A 15,221-nucleotide genomic window follows, 5' to 3' on the forward strand; every position below is an offset into this window, starting at 1 on the left:
CTCTACATGGAAAACCCGGCAGACTCCACCAGAAGCCTTCTAGAACTGATTAATGAGTTCAGTAAAGTTGCAGGATACAAAATCAATGTACAGAAATCAGTTGCATTCCTATACACCAAAAATGAAGGAGCCGAAAGAGAAATCAAGAAACCGATCCCATTCACGATTGCACGAAAAACCATCAAATACCTAGGAGTAAACCTAACCAAGGATGCAAAAGACCTATATGATGAAAACTATAGAAAACTTATGAAAGAGATCGAAGAAGATACCAAGTAATGGAAAAACATTCCATGCTCATGAATCAGAAGAGTAAACATTGTGAACATGTCATCACTACCCAAAGCAATCTACACATTCAATGCAATCCCCATCAAAATTGCACCAACATTCTTCTCAAAGCTAGAACAAGCTATCCTCAAATATGTATAGAACCACAAAAGACCCCAAATAGCCAAAGTAATATTGAAGAAGAAAAAGAAAATGGGAGGCATCACAATCCCAGACTTTAACCTCTACTACAAAGCTGTCATCATCAAGACAGTACGGTATTGGCACAAAAACAGACACAGACCAAGGAATAGAATAGAGAACCCAGAACAGGGCCCACAAATGTCTGGTTAATTAATTTTTGACAAAGCAAGAAAGAGTATCCATTGGAAAAAAGACAGTCTCTTTAGCAGGTGGTGCTGGGAGAAGTGGACAGCAACATGCAGAAGAATGAAACTAGACCACTTTCTTACACCATACACAAAAATACACTCAAAATGGATAAAGGACCTGAATGTGAGACAGGAAACCATCAAAACTTTCGAGGAGAAAGTAGGAAACAACCTCCTTGACATCACCTGTAACAATTTCCTACTCGATGCATCCTCCAAGGCAAGGGAATCAAGAACAAAACTGAACTCTTGGAACTTCATCAAGATAAAAAGCTTCTGTACTGCAAAGAAAACAATCAAGAAAACTAATAGGCAACCGACAGAATGGGAAAAGATAGTTGCAAATGACATGTCAGATAAAGGGGCTAGTATCCAAAATCTACAAAGAACTCACCAAACTCCACACCCAAAAGATGCATAATCTCGTGAAGAAATGGGTAGAAGACATGAATAGACACTTCTTCAAAGAGGACATCCAGATGGCCAACGGGCACATGAAACGATGCTCAGCATCATTCATCATCAGGGAACACAAATCAAAACCACACTGACATACCAACTCACACCAGTCAGAGTGGCTAAAACAAACAAATCAAGAGACTATAGATGCTGGGGAGGGTGTGGAGAAACAGGCACCCTCCTACACTGTTGGTGGGAATGTAAACTGGTATAGCCATTCTGGAAAACAGTATGGAGGATCCTCAAAAAACTATCTATAGAACTTCCCTATAACCCAGCAATAGCCCTGCTAGGAATTTATTCAAGGGATACAGAAGTGCTGACGCATAGGGGCACATGTACCCCAATGATCATAGCAGCACTATCAACAATAGCCAAATCATGGAACGAGCCTAAATGTCCATCACCTGATGAATGGATCAAGAAGATGTGGTGTATATATATAATGGAGTATTATATGGCAACGAGAAAAAATGAAACCTGGCCATTTGTAGCAAAGTGGATGGATGTCAAGGGTTTCATGCTAAGTGAAAAAATCAGGCGGAGAAAGACAGATATTGTATGTTTGCACTCATAGGTCTAACAGGAAACCAGGAGAAACCTAACAGAGGACCATGGGGAGGGGAAGGGGGAAAGAGAATGGAGAAAGAGAGGGACGAAAAACATGAGAGACTATTGAATACTGAAAACGAACTGGGGGGGGGGGAGGGGGAGGGGAGAAAAAGAGGTGGTGGTAATGGAGGACGGCACCTGTGGGAAAGAGCACTGGGTGTTATATGTAAACCAATTTGACAATATTTAAAAAAAATGACAACAAACGAAGATATTGAGTACTATGCAAAATGCAAAAAGATGCAGAGTTAAGGGAAGACAGGAAGGAAGTGATCCAAATCTACAGTTGGATAATCACAGGTTTGTTTTGGGGGCACAGATTCAGAACCTGTTCCGGAAGACTAGTTATACCTTTAATTAATCAACATATATTATATCTTCTGTATATTTCAAAAGCATCTTATGTCTAATCTATTTTGTGTCTTTACTTGCCTTTTTCTCTTTCCAATACTTCACTGACTAAAGTAGTCTTCCTCTACTACCAGAGAAATCTTCCTTCTAACCTTTTGCCTGAATCATGCTACTAATTTTTTCAAGAAAGCACCATATTTAAACCCTCACCAATTGAACTCCACCTACTCTCCAAATTCATCTGCTTCTATTGCCTGGGCTGCAAGCTAGAAAAGGTCTGGTCTTTATTCCACCTTCATTTTTACATTGCCTTGTCCCTACATGGCAATATTTGCCTCTTCACTCCAAACTTCATCTATCCTTCTAGGCTCCTAAAGCTTTTATTTTCATTTGACTAGATGTGTACAGGACAAAGTTCCTCTGAACCTCTGAACTGTGGATACAGCTTTTTTCCTCTTCTTATATGGCATTTATATAGAACTTCAAATTGTAGACATTTAGATTCTTAGCTCATTTTCCATGGCTAATTAACGCTTGTTGAGTACAGGAAAAAAAAAAAAAGAAAAGAACTGGGACACACAAATAATTGTTTCATTTCTTTATCTTATCAGGAAAATTAAGGAAGGAAGATATCAAAACAAGTTTGAATATCAAAAAAAATTTTAAGGGGATGCCTGAGTAGCTCACTTGGTTGAGCATTTGACTCTTGATTTCAGCTCAGGACATTATCACAGGGTCATAGGATCGAGCCCAGCATGGGCTCTGCACTAGGCATGAAGCCTGCCTAAGATTCTCTCTCTCTCCCTCTTGCCCTCTCCCCACTCATGTTCTCTGTAAAATAAAAAAATAAAAATAAAAATTTAAAAAGCAAAGCATAAATTTTAAAAAAGACTTAAAAATGTCTTGTTTAAAAAAAGTTTCAGAAAAGAGGTAGTATGTAACTTATGGCTCAGGCCCTAAAAGAACTTTTTTTTTAATGTTTACTTTTGAGACAAAGAGAGACAGAGCTTGAGCAGGGGAGGGGCTGAGAGAGAGGGAGACACAGAATCCAAAGCAGACTCTAGGCTATGAGCTGTCAGCACAGAGCCTGACAGGGGGCTCAAACCCACAGACTGTGAGATCATGACCTGAGCCAAAGTTGGAGGCTTAACACACTGAGCCACCTACGTGCTCCAAGAACCTCTTTTTTTATGCAGGTAATTAAATAATTAAGTTCTTTTATACTTATATACCAAGTAATAGAGAAAAAGGTATCTTTGCTCCATCCCTGTTCATCTGAATATCTAACCATACTCAAAGGAGTAAACATAAGGAGGAAGACAGAATTTAGGATGAGCTGAAAAAACGTGGTAGGAATTAGACACTATGCAGATTTTAACTTCATAAAATAATCAGAGGTCACATTTACTGAATTTTATTTCAGAATAACCCAATCATTACAATGATTATAAACAATTATTTTCAAATAGTGCATAGCCTATTAATTTGTTTTTCCATTTAAAAATCTTAAAGATAGGGATACCTGGGTGGCTCAGTCGGTTAAGCATCCGACTTCAGCTCAGGTCATGATCTCACGGTTCGTGGGTTCGAGCCCCACATCGGGCTCTGTACTGACAGCTAGCTCAGAGCCTGGGGCCTGCTTCAAATTCTGTGTCTCCCTCTCTCTCTGACCCTCCCCTGCTCGTGCTGTCTTTCTCTGTCTCTCAAAAATAAATAAAAAACAGAAAAAAAAATTAAACATATATTTTTTAAATCTTAAAGATAGACACCTGGTTTTCTTTTGTTTTGTTATGCTTGTGTTTGATTTCCTGATTATACTAGCCTTATTTGATTGATAACATACTAGACACTAGATGGGGTAAGGAGAATGGGAGAAAATACGGGGAACACAATATAATCTCTTATCCTAAGTTCTTAACTGTTTGGAAAATCTTTAATTATATAATCTCTCCCCATTCAATCAAATATATTATTATTCTCTTTTGAGTTCCTGAAAGCACTGAGCAAAAGGCACTGGGACAGAGCAGAAAATAAGAAAGATAAAGTTTATGAACTCATGAAGTTTAATTTTAGGACAAGCAAACAAACAAATCAATGATCACAAATCATGTCATAATATAAAAAAAGTGCCAGAGGAAGAAATTTCAGTCAGAAAATAGGAAAGAGCTTAGCATATTTGAAATTCAAAAAGAGGAAGGCTAAGATGACGGGAGACAAGTGAGGGGAAAGAATGTCACGAGATTAGTGTAGGGAGACGGACAGAAGCCAGATCTCTCAGCATCTCATAACCCTAAGTAATGAGTTTGTGCATCACTTAGTCTGCAATTTCCTGACACTAGTAGTTAGAGTTTCTTGTCAGAGATGTATTTACCATTAAGGTTTATATCCCTTACCACTTTGCCTTATGGCTATCTTATTTTTTTATTGATTTGTAACTGATTTGTAGAAATTCTTTGTGTAATAGCTAATTACATATATATCGGGTCAAGCATTTACCTGTAAGGGGATAGGGGCACTGAGCCCTGCCAAGGAGTTGAAAACATACCTATATAATTTTTGGCTCCCCAAAACCTTAACGACTAATAAGAGCCTACTGTTGACCAGAAGCCTACTGATAACACAAAGTCAGTTAACACATATTTTGTGGTATATGTATTATATATTTTTATAATACAGTAAGCTAGAGAAAAGAAAATATTAAAAGAATCATAAGGAGGGAAAATACATTTGCAGTATATACAGTGTATACATGTACTGTATTTATAAAAAAATCTGCTTGTAAGTGGCCTTCTATGGTTGAAATCCATGTTGTTCAAGGGTCAACTATGTGTATTAAAGATACTAATTACAGTATCTTAGTACCTTATATATATCTTACCCTGGAATATGCACTTATGTAACATTGTTTCATACTACTTTTGTATATGATCAAATAGATAATTTCTAAACTACTTGCTTTCATTTCATCAGTTTCTAGGTGGCTATGCCGAACAATGACTAGTAATCTTAAAGTATAAAATGAAATGCATGGTACCAGCCATCAGTTTCAGCCATCAATTACATAAAAAAGAACAGGAAGCCATCAAAAAAGTTAAATATCAGGGCACCTGGGTGGCTCAGTCAGTTAAGTGTCTGACTCTAGATTTCAGCTCAGGTCACAATCTCATGATTCTTGGGTTTGAACCCCGCACTAAGCCCTGTGGTGGGTGCCACGCTGACAATGTGGAGCCTGCTTGAGTTTCTCTCTCTGCCTCTCCCCTCACATGTGCGCTTGCTCACTCTCTCTCTCTCAATAAATAAATAAACTTAAAAAAAAATAAATAAGATTGGACCCGTAGAAGAAATAGAGCCACTGCCAAAATCAATGCCCAAGGCAAAGAGGGTAAGGAGCAAATAACCTGACTTTTTCCTCCCTTGTCCTCTAACTTCCAGTGTCCCCAACGGAACATGCGCTTGGAAATGTAGCCTGCAAGAATCAGCCTCCTCTGATGGGGAACAGAATCGTGGAAGGGTGGGAAAGAGCAAAAATGCCTACAAAGTCATAATACTGCTCACTCTAGGAAATACTGTAAGATTTTTTTACTAGGAGCATCAGCACAGCATATTTTTCTCTTAAAACTTGAGTACATTGAAATACTGACTTACGAAAGATTTGGATTATCTTCAGTTAAATTATTTTCCTTTCTTGTCAAGCATTTATAGAAAAAGCTACTAAATATGTGACTTCGTTCAACAAGTTCATCCGATGCCTTTTCCAATATAAGATACCTGTAAAAAAGAAAAATCAGAGAAGTAAGTTACTTTTAGATTTTACCTGATCTTCCCCCAATTATCTTATGTGTCTGTAAATCTTCATTTTTATGGCCGATTAGACTCAAGGCAATCTTGCAATCCATTCTGATTTCATCTAAAATTGTCCTTTATTTACCTCACCTTCCAGCAAGATTGTTTAATGTAGAACTGCCCACCTATTAACTCATTTACTTAACAATTACTTATCAAATTCCTAACATGTGCTGACCACCATAACTACACTAGAGACGTAAAATGGGCAGAGGGGTATAGTACGTGCTGCTACGTAGCTTACCACCATGAGGAGTGAGCACAGCAGGAAATATTAACCAAACACCAAAGTTAAGACTGAAATGATACTCCTAAAATAAATCTGGAAAATTTTTAATTGCTATGAGATATGTCAATATATAAATCCTTAGTCCATTTCTACTAAAACAATTCTTCAACATAAGCTTGGAATTGAATCATTTAGTGATTAAATCCTTCATATTATTGAACTGTGCTATTCTTAATAGTTTATGCAGATTCAAAAATAACCTTATAATTGTTTTAAGAAAAAAAGCATAAAAGACAAATACAACTTGACGTTTTTTAAATGTGGTTATGGGCAGGCTTTGTTACACAGAAGGGGACAGAAAGGATGCTTCTGGTGTTCTGGAAATGTTCTTTATCTTGATCTGAATGATGATATTATGTGTGTACACATTTGTGAACATTCACGGGCTGCACACTTAACAATTTATGTACTTTACTACTTGAAAGTTACACATTAATTTTAAAAATAAATAGAAAGTAGTTTAAAAACTAAAATTAGAATCCCTTCTGAAAGGAAGTCAATGAGACAGAGAAACAGGTAATTCAGTGAAAAGGAAATATAAAAAAGTACTAATGGAAATAAATTAGAAATAAAATTGTATTAGTTTATTTCAATAAAACATATAAAAACTAACAATATGATCCAGTCCATCTCACCAAATGTAAATTTCGCACTACTATACGGATACAAAAGCAAGTAAGATGGGGGACCCTGGGTGGCTCAGTCGGTCTAAGTGTCCGACTTCGGCTCAGGTCATAATCTCACCATTCATGAGTTCAAGCCCCACATCAGGCTCTGTGAGGATAGCTCAGAGCCTGGAACCTGCTTCAGATTCTGTGTCCTTCTCTCTCTCTTCTCTCTCTCTCCCTTTCTCTTTCTCCCTCTCTCTCAAAAATAAATGAATGTTAAAAAAATTCTAAATAAGATGTAAGATGCTTAACCTTTAGAATAAGAATGATCATAATACCACCAACTAACTTTAAAATGAGGTAAAATATGGGGCGCTTGGGTGACTGAGTCAGTTAAGTGCCTGACTTTGGCTCAGGTCATGATCGTGCAGTTCATGGGTTCCAGCCCCACATTAGGCTCTGTGCTGACAGCTCGAAGCCTAGAGCCTGCTTTGGATTCTGTTTGGGTTCTGTGTCTTTCTCTCTCTCTCTCTGCCCTCCCATGCTTGCGTTCTGCCTCTTTCTCTCTCTCAAAAAAAAATAAACATTAAAAAAGTAAGGCAAAATATTATAAGTACCATAAACGAGATACAAAGTATTATGAGAATTAGTAATATCTGTTTAGAAGATCAGGAAAAGTTTGAGGAAGGCAAAGTTTGAGGAAGGTATGATTTGAGAGGAACCATGAAAGAGGAGTAAAGCTTCAACAGGTTGAGATAAAGAGGATAGTCTTCCAAGAAACAGGAACAGGGCATTAAGGTAGAAGAGTGACTAAGAATAGGCTTTGTTTAGTAAACTGTTTATAATTCAGTTTTGCTGGAATATGTAACACATTTCGAAGGCTAAAGAGATGGATTAGTGTCATATCATCAAGACTCTCAAATGCCAGATTGTCAGAACTCATTTTGACAGGTAACAAATTACTGTAAGTTTCTAGTGGGAATTGCATTATAAGTAGTTTAAGAAGAATAATGGTGGTCATAATATACTTAATGGATAGGAAGACAGAGATAAAGAATACAAGGACACTGGTTAAAAAGAATAACAATTCAGATAAAAAGGACTAGAAAATCACGATGACAGAAGAAAAAGAATAAATGAATTTGAGAGACATAATCTACTAAAGTTGGCAACTGAGTGTGTAGAGAGGGAAGGGAGAGTAAGGAGTCAATGATAATGAAGACTTCTGCTTCCAGCCAAGACAGAATAGGGACCAGATTTACCCACCTGGATGAAAGAAGCAAAAGAATCACAAAAAATATATGTGAATCAACAGTTTTCAAAACACTAGACATCAGATAACAAAGAACAGTGGTCCTTGAGAAATGGGAAATAAACAAGGTAAGCTCCACTAACGCCCCAGTTTCCTGTTTTGGTAATTTCCAGGCAGCAGCACAGGAAGGAGTAAGATAGGTGGCAGTCTTGAGTTGAGGAGATGCTGAAATTCAGGAGAGACCAAGACAACTACAATTTACAAATCATAATACTGAAAAGGGAAAAGTCCTAGATAAACAGAGCTCCAGACATCTGCAGGGTCCTCCTCAAGTATTTAGAAGACTATTGATCATTGCATATATGTGAGGGAAAGGCTGAGGAGAGAACTACCTGAAAATATGAGAGGGAATGGGTAGCCAGTGATGAGAAGAGTGCCTGTTCTCACCAGACAGACTGGAAAACCTCCTGATTCATGAGGCTCTAGGCAGATATTAAAAAGGACCCAGATCAAACTTCTAGAGGTTAAATGTACAGTATCTGAGATGAAGAGTTAGTGATAGAGATTCAGAGCCTGAATGACTGGAATAAGGCCAGTATTAGTAGTTAAACAATAGGACTGACATAAGATGCAGGCTAGAAACTTTGCATGGAAGTGTATAAAACCTTCCTATCCCTTCAGCTTAGCTATACAAAGAGTTGAAAATTATTTTTTAATGGCACAGTGATATGGGTTTTTTTAAATGACAGGTAACTCTTACAGTGCTTAGAGACAGAATAGATAACTACAGAGTTGCTTCTTTTCCTTTCTCAAAGTGATTTGTAATTTTAGATACTTCCTTCACCACAATAATAGTTAAGAAGTATAAATTAAAAAATAAACAAAAACTAAAACAAAAAAAGCAACCCTTCCAGGATATATAAAAACTGAAGTAGTCAAATGTAGAAAACTTTGGTAGGCAAACAATTTTTTTTCAATGTGTATTTATTTTGAGAGAGAGAAAGAGAGAGAGAGAGAGAGATAGAGAGAGAGAGAGAGAGAGAGATGCAGGCAGGCTCCACCCTGTTGGTGCAGAGCTATACACAGGGCTTGATCCCACCACCGAGAGATCATGACCTGAACCAAAATCAAGAGTCAGACACCTAACTGACTGAACCACCCTCACATTCTGGCAAAAGATTTTTAAATCTGAATTCTTGGCAGGTTATTTTTTAGCTACAGTTAAAATACTTCAGTGATAGACCTGTAGTTTAAAGTTTACATCAAAACTGATAGAACAAATGAGAAAATTATTCATCGTTGTACTTACTTAAGGTAGAAATCAATGATTACATCATTAAGAAACTCTCCTTCTTCTAAGCATTCCAGATCTTCATTAGTTACTCCTAATCCCCCTTTAGTAGGTGGTGGAGGATATACAATCAACCTTAAAGAAGTAAAACTAAAGTTAAAACACATTGGTAGTAAAACTTCTAGTATCAAAGAGATTTGTTATATGGAACAATACTAGGACAGTGTATTCGATAACTAATGTACAGAGTAAAAATAATTGACAGGATACAAACAATTATATTTTCCTTCTTTATTTTCACAAGTTACTAATAGTACTTTCATTATCTTTTCATTTGCAATCCTTCCCATGTGACCTAGTCTCATATTTATCTAATCAATACCTTATGTCTCAATTTTAATGCCATCTAAGATGTCTCTCTTCTGCACAATTTTTAACTTTCAACAAACTGATGTAATAAACCATCAATTATTTTCCTATGCTCTACTTTCCAACTCTAAGTTTGAATCCCCAAGCCTAATTCCTTTCCATTCTAAAGAGCCAACAGTCAAAAACTGTTCTCCTTGTGGCTAGTCTACACCAATAACTGAGCAATAAAGAAATAAAAAGGGAGCAGAGAAGGCAAGTTTCCTATAACAAAGTGCTTCTGATGTAAAACTTTAGAAAATATAGGAAACAAGTAATTATAACACAACCAGAAAGAAGTAGGAAACAGATGACAACTAATTAGGCATCGTTCTTCTGGCACCTTCTCTTAAAATTCAGAAGAACAGTTGTGGGTTTCCAGCTATAATCTTGGAATAGACAGGATGGTCCTCAGTGCACAAATGCAGTAAAAAATAAAGGTATAACTGTACTTCTTGAACTAGAAAGATTCAAGAAGGTGGAATCATCTGCAACTGATTTAATACGGGCAACCAAATCACCTAAATCAAATAAGAATATGTAAAAACTTTAAATGCTAACATGATAGTATTTTATTGGCTATTTTCTATTCTGTTCTTTCATTTGATTTTTTTTAACAGAAAAAAGAAATCACACAGAAGAATAGAAATCACCCTCAAATGCACAGACTCCCTGTTCTGCCTGACCACCACAAAAAGACAGGTAAATGATGAAATATAAATAAAGTAGCAACTTCTGAAATGGAAGTTCTGATAAACTCCAAAGTATCTTAAATTGAGGCATACTTTACTAAGCAATCCCACTTTTCCTGCCATATGTTCAGATATGGAATATATAATCATAAAAACCATACATTGGCTATTCTAATATTTTCAACAAATACTTTAATCTTACCAAATTTGGTATTTTGGTTGCTATTTATGCCTTGCCAACATAAAAATAAATGGAATGGCACTGACTTTTTTTCTTTTATAGTTGATTGTCAATTTGGTTTCCATATAACACCCAGTGCTTATCCCAACAAGTGACCTCCTTCATGCCCATCACCCCTTGACTGTTTTCTTAACAAAGGTTTTTAACTTTTTCTAAGATAAAAAATTATTATTTCTATCATTAACCATCAGTGTAAGAATAAAACTCAAATCCCTCACAAAGGTAAACTATTGTCAAATCAATATGGTGTACACCTGAAACCAATATAATACTTTTATCAATTACATCTCAATTAAAAAGAAGAAGGCAAACTACTTAAAAACAGCAACATAACTGAAAACTACTAATGAGTCTACCTATTACAAACAGGATATGATAGTACATACTTCTGAACAGGTCCAGTGTGCCTGACTTCTCGCCATTCTTCATCTGGATTAGATGTAATAGAAAGTGAGTAGCAACCACTACTTTGCTTCTGCAGGAAGGTGTAAGTAGGCTTGGTTCTATCCATATTTGAAGGCTGACAAGAAATGGCAAAGGAAAAGATTTTCTTATAGATACATAAATACACATTAAGTGTCAAAAGGACAAAGTCAAAACCTAAACTTCTAAAAGAAAATGTGACGAAAAGAAACCAGTATCAATGAATTATAGCTATATATTTAGAATTTCTACAAAGATAGAGCTAAATCAAAGTAACACTTGTCAGGGTGCCTGGGTGGCTCAGTTGGTTAAGCGTCCAACTTCAACGAGGTCATGATCTCACAGTTTGTGAGTTCAAGCCCCACCTCTGGCTTAGAGCCTGTTTCAGATTCTGTGTCTCCCTCTTTCTCTACCTTTTCCCTGCTTAAACACACTATCTGTCTCTCAAGAATAAATAAACATTAAAAAAAAAAAAGACTTATCAAGGTAACACTTGTGATCAAAACATATTGTACATACGATGATCAAAGTTTAACTTGAAGTGTTACTTACAGATTGGAGCTCTATAATTAAAGAAGAGGGTGAAAACTTCGCAGTTCAAAATAAACAAAAGATATAATAAATAGAACAAAATAAAATTTAAAAGATATAAAGTTTATATTCACCATAGCAAACTTTTAAAAAAATTTTTCTTATGTTTCTTTACATTTGAGACAGAGAGACAGAGTGTGAGCAGAGGCAGGGCAGAGAGAAACACAGAATTTGAAGCAGCTCCAGGCTCTGAGCTACCAGCATAGAACCTGATGCAGGGCTTGAACCTACGTACCATGAGATCATGACCTGAGCTGAAGTCAGACACTTGACCGACTAAGCCACCCAGGCGCCCCCATAGTAAACTTTAAAAACTTTCTTTCTAGAAAAGTTTCTCTACTTGGCAGAGATTTACAAGTCTCTCCTAGATTCCCCTAATATTAATATCTTGTATAACCACAACACAATTTTCAAGACTAAGACATTAACATTGGTATAATATTATAAACTACGAACTTTATTCTGATTCCACTGATTTTTCCACTAATATCTTTTTTCAGTATCAATAACCTTTAATTCCTGTCTTTCCCTGTCTATAATGATCTTGATATTTTCAGGAGTACTGGTCAGTTATTTTGAAACTGAATTTATCTGATTTTTCTCATGATTAGATTGAGGTTACACAATATTGAGAAGAATACCAAAGAAGTCATGTACCCTCAGAGTGGATTTATGTGACAGGCACATGATGTCAGTACCTTATTCCTGGTAATGTCTGCCACATTTCTCCACTGTAAAGTTATTATTTTTCTTTTTGTAATTAATAAATACTTTAGCTAAGAAATTTTGAGATTATGCACATATCCTGTTTCACTTTAAGTTTTCACCCATTAAATTTAGTATCTCTTGGTAGGCCTTGCCTGCAACAATCATTAACTACGGGGTTTTTTCTTCTTTTTTTTTTAATGTTACTTTTTTGAGAGAGAGAGAGACAAAGACAGAGTGTGAGCAGGGAAGGAGCAGAGAGAATACACAGAATACAAAGCAGGCTCCAGGCTCTGAGCCCAATGTGGGGCTCAAACAAATTAGCAGGGAGATCATGACCTAAGCCAAAGTCGGACGCTTAACTGACTGAGCCACCCTGGTGCCACTTACTACAGTTCTTCCAATGTGGCTTTATATTTTTTATTCCTTTCATATTTACTAGTTGAATACTTTCCTAAGAAAGAACTGTCGGAGGAGCCAAGATGGTGGAGAGGAAGGGAGCTCTGTAAACTTCATGTGCCCCATTGATCAAGCTGAGAAGCACATTACTCTCATCTGCAAGAGCGGAAGGAGAAAATACAGACTCCAGAAGGAAGAGAACCTGAAGGATACCTGAGTGAGTGAGTGCAAACTGGGGAGATTGGAAAACGGGCCAGCCTGAGACGGGCAGGGGAGGTAGGAGCCCCAGCCCAACGCAGGGCAAGCACGAGGAGCCCAAGAGACAAAGGGAAGAGACAGAGAGACTGAACACGCTCATAGTACTGTCTCTGGGGAAGAGGTAAAGAACGCTTAGCTGCACTTGGAGAGAGAAGCTCACTCCATAGATAACTGCTGGGTAGCCTGAATCCTGAACCCAGGTGGCGTAAGGGAAAAGAACAGCTTCCAGCCCAGTGCGAGGAGTCAGCAGCCATGGCAGCGGTGGTGTCAGGGGTGGTCAGTTCGACCTCGATTTTGGGAGTGGGAGCACACACCTCATTTCCATGTCGCATCTCGCCCCCAGCATTGGCCGCGCAAATCCTGAATCCCGGGTGCCAACAGAGGAAAAAACAGTCCCCACCTCTGCACAATCCCGGCAGGGAGTTGGCAGCAGTGGAGACCTGGGTGCCAGGGCAGGCTGCAGAAGCTCCCAGCTCATTTCCAGGAGCTCCCGGCGCCTCCTACAAGAGCTGTGCACTCACTCCTCCCCCAACGTGAACGCAATCCCAGCTGGGCTTGGGTCTGTGACAGTGTACACTTCACCTCCTGCTGTGCATCTCCCCTCAGGCAGGGGCGGCCTATATCCCGGCCAGAGCCAAGACAAACCAATTCCTCCCCCTAAGAAGCCAGCCACCAAAGCAAAAACATCTCATCAGTGGTAGCATAAAAATGCATGGACTAGAACTTTGAACCAAGACAGGCCTGGAAAATACAACTCGGCTCAACCACGGCACAAGGAGATCAGACTTCTTAGAGTGGCCTACATTCATAGTTCAGTGGAGCTAGGCGTGCCACCATTCTAATCTCTGCAGACACCAAGGCAGAGCATCTGAGAGCAGCCTCCAAGACCTACCACATCAAACCACGCCTATCCATGAGGGGGAGCTGCTGGGGTTTTTTTAATAATTTTTTTTCTTTTCTTCATTTTTTTCTTTTCTCCTTTTTCTGTACAGATTTTTTATTATTATTACTTTTTTCTACTTAAATTTTTTAAAATTTTTACTCCTTATTTTCCTTTCTTCTTTCTCCTTTTTGTTTTTTTACCTTCTTGCAATCCAGATATATTCTCCTATATCTCATCCCTACCTCTCCCATCAACTGGTCATACACTTTTACACTGTCCACTGCCCTTTGTTGTCTCTGACCCCCTTTATTTATTTTTTCTTTTCTTCTTCTCCTCTTTTCGTCTCTTTCCTCTCCATTCTCTTTATTTTCTTTCCCCCTTTTAATGTGTTTGTTTGTTTGATTTTTCTGTGAGTTTGTGTGTTACTGTTCCCTCTGTGTTTGTCTGCCTGTTTTCCTTCTTAGGGCTACACCAAGAAACAAGCCAAAGTGTGCATGACAGCAAGTCCCAAATATTGCTGAGTAGGAAAATAAAATATTCAAAGGCACAACAAGAGATACAGAGAGACACCATTAAAAGAATATTTCCCGAAATGACAGGCCCTGGACAGTCAATAAGCCTCCTTTAACAGAGAAATATTAATAGGTGCACAGTGCACAACGAGCTTTCTAAAGGTGACAAGAGACAGAAAACTAGCAAAAATGACAAAACGAAGAAACTCTCCCCTGAACAACTTCCAGGGGGAAGTCACAGCCACAGAACTGCTCAAGGCAGATCGAGACAACATGCCGGATCAAGAATTTTAAAAACTTGTCACAAAATTAATCACTGGAGTTGAGAAAAGCATCAAAGAATCAACTGAGACAATTACTAGGCACTTTGAAAACAGGAGTGATGAGTTAAAAAAGGCTATAGATGAGGTGAATAAAAACCGGAGGAGCCACCTCAAGGATTGATGATGCAGAGAGAAGAATAGGTGAATTAGAAGATATAGTTATAGCAAAAGAGGAAGCTGAAAAAAAGAGAGAGAAATTAATCCAGGAGCAGGAAAGGAGAATATGAGACCTGAGTGATACAATCAGGTGGAAAAACATCTGTATCATGGGAATTCCTGAAGAGGAAGACAGAGAGAAAGGGCCTGAAGGGATACTTGACCAAATAATAACTGAGAATTTCCCAAATCTGGGAAAAGAAATAGACATTCAAATTCAAGAGGCACAAACAACCCCCTTAAGACGTAACTTGAATCGGTCTTCA

At 37.8% G+C, this 15,221-nt stretch overlaps 1 protein-coding gene across 4 annotated transcripts in view; it reads right to left on the reverse strand.

Annotated features, from left to right (window-relative positions):
- The window catches only part of SENP7 (SUMO specific peptidase 7), a 177,723-nt gene that overhangs the window by 15,396 nt on the left and 147,106 nt on the right, over window positions 1-15,221 (reverse strand). For all 4 annotated transcript variants that reach the window (XM_029939204.1, XM_029939202.1, XM_029939203.1 and 1 more), the window contains 3 exons: window positions 11,092-11,225; window positions 9,386-9,502; window positions 5,730-5,852 (listed from right to left, as the gene is read on the reverse strand). In XM_029939204.1, the coding sequence (XP_029795064.1) occupies window positions 5,730-5,852; window positions 9,386-9,502; window positions 11,092-11,225 (374 nt within the window). The remainder of the gene's footprint in view (window positions 1-5,729; window positions 5,853-9,385; window positions 9,503-11,091; window positions 11,226-15,221) is intronic.

The sequence above is a fragment of the Suricata suricatta genome, chromosome 5 (assembly GCF_006229205.1).
Source record: "Suricata suricatta isolate VVHF042 chromosome 5, meerkat_22Aug2017_6uvM2_HiC, whole genome shotgun sequence".
NCBI lineage: Eukaryota > Metazoa > Chordata > Mammalia > Carnivora > Herpestidae > Suricata > Suricata suricatta.